This window comes from Porites lutea, chromosome 8, assembly GCF_958299795.1.
Source record: "Porites lutea chromosome 8, jaPorLute2.1, whole genome shotgun sequence".
NCBI lineage: Eukaryota > Metazoa > Cnidaria > Anthozoa > Scleractinia > Poritidae > Porites > Porites lutea.
Window position 1 is genome coordinate 33629210 of NC_133208.1, and position 7543 is coordinate 33636752.

A 7543-nucleotide genomic window follows, 5' to 3' on the forward strand; every position below is an offset into this window, starting at 1 on the left:
GCACTTTTTATTTGACACTTCATTAATGGCATCAAACAGATACCTAATTAATTTAGTTAAGTTATGGTTATTCGCAATTCTGTTGGATTTCTTTATTCTTCTTTATTTCATAACAGTTCAGGAAAATAGAAAAAATCGAAAACTAAGAAAGCAAAAAATTGCCCAAAAGGACTTCTGCAAGCAATGGAATGAAAAACAGTGTACAATCAGAATACAGCGCTCTCTCAATTACTCGCCACAACATGAATGAGAGGAAGCTACATTTTGTTGTATGGTAAGAATATTCAACATGGTCACATGGGGATTGAAGTTTCTCTGCGAGTTTAAAAAATGTCATATCTCCAAGTGACCATGTAATTTTCTATATATAATCACCAATGAAAAAACAAGCCATTTCACATAGCAACTGTGATCTTTTCAGGTGTGAAGATAACATGTTGTATTCACGCGTGACAATTTCATGTTTTAACAAAAAAGCTCACCTGTTATTTCCTCATTGGTGTTTATATAATAACAGAGTTAACACTAAATTACCATTGGTTTACGGTAAACTGCAGTTTTAATAGTTTCGATGTTTGTTACATCAAAACATCCGGAATCGACTATAATTTTAGCATTGAGTGCATAAGAAAAAAATAAGCCAGATCTTACACAAGCATTCCATCTACAACACAGCCCACCCCTGCACCCAGTGTCTTCATTCCCGTTGACCAGGGGTCGGGATACGAGCATCAAGCCAGCATGTGCAGTAAGGGACGAAGACTCGTGACCTTAATTAAGTAGGCTCGATTACCACCCACTGTTCAGGAAATGATCCTGCACTCCTCGTCTGAAAAGTCCAACTCTTCCCAGGACGGACTAAGGAGAGAGGTGGAAATCGAGCCTGCAGGGCTTAGGTTTACTCTCACAAAACAACCTTACTATTCCCTAGTAAAGGAATCCCAAACTGACTTACTGAAAGAAACAATATTCATGTACATAGATGTTTCAGGATAAAGAAATCTTTATTCACATATTTTAGCAAAGCTATTTTAATATTATAAATAATTATTGGAGTGATATTACTTGATTCAAGAAATCTGACAATTTGTGACAAAAACAGAAACAAACTAAAAGGAAGTAATGAAATTAGAGTGTGATACTTTAAGTACTCCACAATCTGTTTCACAGGGTTGATAAAATCACCCTATGGGAACAGTTCAGGTAAACCAAGCCTATCCAAATTAATCAAACTATAACAACTCCCACATGATTGTGTAGGAAGTGTATTGAGGCAACAAATGAGAATTTCTACTTTGATATTAAGGTTATTTGTTAGTGCACGTACGAAAACAATAGAAAGGAGCCGACCTTACCATCATTCATTCATTCATATGCTGACGACAGCATAGTAGCTTACTGGCTATTGGCCAGTAAGCACAAAAATCACTATTTAGGTCTGAAATACTTAATTATTAAGATGTGAGTGGCCCAAAATCTCCATCATTGGAAGAAATTTGTAACAAAATTTCTGCATATAATGTATTTTGAAATTTGGTCAATAAAAGGTTATGACCCTACCCTAAAAATTATAAAATAAATAAGCACATTTCCTTCATAGTTTCTATTTTCATTTCATTTGCTATCATTTGCAAGCCTGATTCATTCTGATATCATTAAATAGCAAGCCAAAAATAAAAACGCACAGGTAAAGCAAAATTCCACCCTGTTTGAGTGGTGGAGAATGTCTGAAAGCTGGTAAATTTCAGCCTGATCTAAGGTTCAATAATTTCCTCATCTTTCTGAAATTATTTGAGGTTACAACAGAGTTTCTACTGTTTATGATTCACCAATATTCCAGGTGGTTAAATAACTCAACATTAACTGCACATGGTGGCAACCCAAGGGAAAAAATGATTTTCATATAAAGTTAATAATATTATCTTAAGGAGGACTTTTCTAAAATGCTGTTGAGCCCTACATTCCTACATTGTACAAAAATAATATATACACCAGCTCAATCTCGCTTTTCCTGTTTTGTCATAAATAGTTACACATAACAGTCATTTGTCCATTTATAAAAATAGGCACAAGATCCATAATATTACAATAAACGATACTATCTACACAGTTACTTAGGTAAAATTTTTTGCATTCTTAAACTCCTGCATTCCTGCCAAGATTTTAATCTCAGCACCTCAGTGAACCCAAGGCTTGAGTTGACAAAATACTGTACAGTGTGATTTATGTAGAACTGTCCACCCAAACTTCACCCTTGTTCCACTGCAATTACTAATAAATTATTTTGTGAGCTTATTATAGCAATTAAGTGTGCAGACTGAGGCACATTTTATGCCCATTCAAAATTCACATAAAAACCATGCGTTTGGAAGTTATTATTGCTCTCTACTTTAAGTACTGTATATTCTTACATACATCCCTTAAATAGACAAAGAATAGAATTAATACAACCTCGACCATTAAATGTTTTTGGTAACACATCCTTTATAAGCCTCCACTTACAGCCCCACCCACAAACCTTTATCGCCTTCTTACCTGCATGTCCCACTAGTGAGATGTACTCTAACTATATACAAACTTCTGTCTCAAACTAGCTAATTGTATTTGATTCGCATATTTTTTAACAGGCTGAGTTCCTTTGAAATCTGTTGTGTACGATGCTTTCCCCACAATCTGAGGGGAATAACTATCGCCGTGATATTGTCCTCTGAACCATACTGCAGCGCACATGATGTTAGTACATTTGCAGCATACTCAGCATCAGGACAGTTCCGTACAAGTTCTGTTATCTCCTTATCAGACATGACATGTGAAATGCCATCAGTATGTAGAACAATAAAAGAATCAGTTTGATGATTAAGCTTCAGCTGTGTTATCTCCGGGGTGGCTATCACACCATAAGGCTTTAGATGAAAGTCTCCAATTGAGCGAGTCATAGCAAGTTTTCCATTAACCATCGCATCAAATCCCCAATCAATCCAGCCATTTGATGATATTATTCTTTGCAGTTCATCCTCTCTTGTGGGGTGGTGAGCATTTGTTAATGAAACAGCATCGCCCAGTCTGCAAATTAAAGCACTACTGTCACCAACACTGGCCACAGTTAGATCTGTGCCATCTCGTAGGAGTGCTACTGTTGCTGTTGTACCGCAGTGCTGTACATTTTCTCTGTCACCTAAAACAATAATTAAAAACTGCCTAATTAGAAAACACAATAAACTTAATCTAAATGTTTTATTATTATTTTTATTATTATAATATTACTGTTATTATTAATATTATTACCATTCACTGACTGGAGTATAACAATACCATTCACGCTTTGTGAAATAAACGCAAATTTCAAAAATTCACATTTAATTTCAGTAAACGTTAATTTCCATGCCATTTATTAAGTGCAGCATTAATTTGCATTATTTTGGCCCCAAATTTTCAATACATTTTGAAATACTTGCCACCTAAGAAAGAGAAGTATTTTACCTGAGGATGGAGAAAATAATTGATCACCAGAATCAGTGAAATGGTGAAGAACCCTTAAAGATTTCTTAACTTGACCCCATTTTACGTAATATATCAAGCATGAGACGCAGTGTTTCATCACCAGATGAAACACCGAGAAGAGAGCTGAAAATACGACGCGCAGCGGAGTATTTTTGACGAACTTCAAAGTGTTTCATCTGGTGATGGAACACAGCTGTGTCCCATGCTTGATATTACTTCTCAAACAAAATGATTTAAGAAGGAGAAATTAAGGATTGAAAAAATAGCAGTTTTCCATCTAATTTCCAAACACTCATTAAACATTATTTCCTTTGTATTTTCTTTATGAATTATTAATGAGTTTGAGAAGTTTATGGAAAGTATCATATACAAAGTTGCCATCATGAATTATACACATACACGTAGGTTTAACATTGTTCTGTTGTCTCAACATTAGTTTTCTTTCTTTGTGAACATCCTGTTAATTTCCTATTTTTGAAATGTTACCCTCTTTTTTGCATTAATTTCCTTTATTTGAAAGTTGTTTTCTATTAAATTCATGTCAATGTAAGTCGCATTAATTTCCAATGCCTTAATTTCATGGAGCGTTTATTTCCTATAATAAGGTAAGTTTTGTTAGTGGCAGATTAGACAATAATGACTGTTTGTAACCCTTGACCATCCCAAGTACAGTATTTTTAGTCAGGAAGGAATGCAGGAGTTTTAATTGTTGTTGAAAAATCCCTTGTTTATTTAGAAGGATTCAAACTAAGGCCTCGAAGTGTCAGAGTTTTTTTATAGCAAATCTGTTGTCTTTGTGTATAGGACATGACAACTGACGTTAGTCCTGTTGCATCCCCTGTCACCATGTTGAGTCACTGTGACGAATTCATTAAAGTAACTCTGTTTCCACTCAATAAACAGCGGAAGACTCTAATATTGCTAATTCATGCGTAACAACAAAGTAAGGGTGCTATAAAGTTGTATTAAAGAGCTGGAAACTCTGAAATATAGAGTCTTGTGTGGTGAATCATGCAGACAAACAACTATGACTTGTGAGAATAATACTATCTCGCGGGCTATGGCTCTTTTCCTTTTATTCTGTACTCGGGAACTTCACGAGGTTCTGTCATAATATCAAAATATTGCGACATAAAATTGGAGCGCCAGTTTTTCCGCTTCATTTGTCACATGAAATTTGGGAAAAATTTCTGACGTTCATCAACATACACTTTCAAATTAAATTTCCTTGAGTGGATGTGGTAAGAGCCTGTTGATGGTTTCAAGCAGTTTGACACGACATGCACGTGCTCGATACAGGTTTTGCAGAGTGTCAACTTTCAAAACATTCTGAAACGCACGCGTGTGGTGAATACTCATTTCCTCGGAGGAAGAATAAACAGTCAAGGTCAGGATGTACGCAAAAGGAACAGAAACTTAGCTAAGAAGTATTCATAGTTTTAGAAGTCAGTCAACGATAAAAAATTTGAGAAATATCACAGATTTAATATTTCGAGTTTTGACAGTTTCGATTTACGGACAATTCAACCCTTCAGTTGTTTACCACCGTTTTAAGCTTAGCTTCAATTACAATCTTACCTCTTTCGGTTAGCCAGTGAAAGTACTTTTCCAAATCCTCGTTGCATTTGGTAAAAGCTTTGATTAGTACCTTTTCCATGTCTTTATCGTAGCTGTAATAATGTCTGACACAACCATGAAGATGTTCGCTGACGAAATCCACAGCGAGCGACCCGCCATGACCATCAAAGACCGCGAAATAGTACAAATCTGGTTCAAGTTCTACTAGTTGAAAGTTATCTTCATTTGCTGTTCTATAGCCTATAGACGTGCTTTTGCCAACAGTATCCACTGAAACGTTATGAAGAAACGATTTGGCTTCAGCATCATGCCACGCACCTAAATCATCAAAAGGATTCGAAGAAACATCGTCGCCTCCGATATCGCTCCAAAGTCTCTGAGTTGATGCGTTGTTTGTAGCAGATTCACTACTGAAATAACGCAAATGTCCACCTAAAATTGCAGCAAATCGAAGTTCATCTTTTCTTTGAACCACTCTAGATAGAGAACGTAGTCCTACCCGAGCAACGCTCGAGAATTTCCGCCAAAACATTGAAAATACTGGCTCCTTGGTAGTTGGTGTTTATGATGGAAATGTGTAGTGAAAGTACTCATTGTGACCGAAGCTTTGCTAAAGACTGTTTATGATTGGACGCGTCTGTGAAAAATCGTATTGTGATTGGTTGAAATATGGACAGCGCCCACTTCACGCCTTCAACGTGCAACATTTCGCGTGCGTCTGATGCAATCAAATACCACAGGCACACCAGGTAGAATTCGGAAGAAAGGTTAACTTTTTTCAGGGGCACCCAACGACGATTTCCTGGTAAATATGTTGAAAGCACTTCTTAGGCTATACAGAGTAGTTTTAGAACTCTAGAAATGCATTCTAAGCGGTGCTATTAAAATTTGTATCTCTTCGGTCTCCAAGGGGACTTTGAGTCTTTTCGAAATTACAAGCGCTTAAAAATTATTTGCCCGAAAATTTTTGACACAATTTATCGCTTTACGAAAGCTTCAGACATAAATATAAACATCATGGAGATTGTGTGATGAGGTTTAAAAAGAATTCTGTCGTGCCGTTTTAAAGATACAAAGAAAAACGCTAAAAGTCTACCGCAAAATTTAGAATAAAGTTGCACTTAGAAAGGTGGTGAGAAAACAGGTTAGTTTTCAGGATCGCAGGATAGGAAATACACCGAAGTTGAGTTATTTAGAACTTTTTTAAAAAAATAATCCATCACGGCTATTGAAAATATAAGGTTTGAAATATATTATCGTTTTATCTGAATTTAAACATACAGAATTTTTTACTTCTCACGGAGGTTATTTGCTAAACACCACGCTTTGAGTTCCTGATGTCGCATTTTCAGTAGGTCTAAATCGCGCGAAATTCGGATTTAATCGATTTTAAAGTTTCTTGTTTATTTTTGTCATGGTGATATCGATTTTACTAGAAACTGCATTTTGACAAATTTCAATTCATAGTCAAACACTGGTGAAAATTTTGTGGCGATCGGATAAGCCTTTTAAGGCGATTGAAAAACATAGGTATGGTCTCGAGAAACTGTATCGAAACATATTACGTGATATTAAAACTCTATGACTCCGAGGCTTTAGGAGCGGGGCGTAAGGGGGTACGAATACCGCATGTGCTCTACAGCTAGAAATATTTAAACTCTAACCCAATTAAAATTCAATCTAACTTGGAATGAGAAATATTCTTGCCGACTTCACAAATAAACAGCAATTAGCAAGGGTATTAAACAAACGTGCACTCGTCAGCTAGATGATAGAGTTCATCAAAAGATCACAACCAATAAACCTTACACAAGGGAATCAAGCTGCGTCTTAAAAATCATTCATACTCGAAGAATACCGTAAACTTGGGCCACGTCCACACGAATCCGGATATTTTTAAAACTGCATATATTTCTGCACGAATCGGCTTTTCCCCCATACGAAATCAGTCAATCCGAAACTGAGCATCTTTTTGAAACCGCTTTCCAGAGTAAGGCAACGTGCAAACGGGCGCAGCAACTCCCAACAATGTTGGGAGTTGTAAGCCAACAATGTTGCGTCTGTTTGCACGGGGCTAAAAGTTTGACCGGTTTCAAACTTTGCGCAACAACATCCAACACTTCTCAAACTCATTAATAATTCATTAAGAAAATACAAAGGAAATTAATGTTTAATGAGTGTTTGGAAATCGGATGAAACACTGCTTAGTATTTGCATCCTTAATTTCTCCTTCAAAAATGATTTTGTTTGAGAAGAAATATCAAACATTCGACACAGTGTTTCATCACCAGATGAAACACCTCGAAGTTCGTCAAAAATACTCCGCTGCGCGTCGTATTTTCAACTCTCTTCTCGGTGTTTCATCTGGTGATGAAACACTGCATCTCATGTTTGATATATTACATGCAAGAGGGTGTGCAAACGGACGAAACATGTAACATCCAACAATGTCGGGAGTTGTTGG

The 7543-nt window shown here is 36.3% G+C and overlaps 1 protein-coding gene across 1 annotated transcript; it reads right to left on the reverse strand.

The window, feature by feature from the left end:
• Positions 1-985: 985 nt before the first annotated feature.
• On the reverse strand, positions 986-5675 carry LOC140946286 (protein phosphatase 1K, mitochondrial-like). Its single transcript, XM_073395377.1, has 2 exons — positions 5080-5675; positions 986-3175 (listed from the first exon to the last, which is right to left on the reverse strand). Exons 1-2 carry the CDS (start codon positions 5609-5611, stop codon positions 2595-2597), a joined length of 1113 nt encoding a protein of 370 aa, XP_073251478.1. The 5' UTR covers positions 5612-5675; the 3' UTR covers positions 986-2594.
• Positions 5676-7543: the final 1868 nt, after the last annotated feature.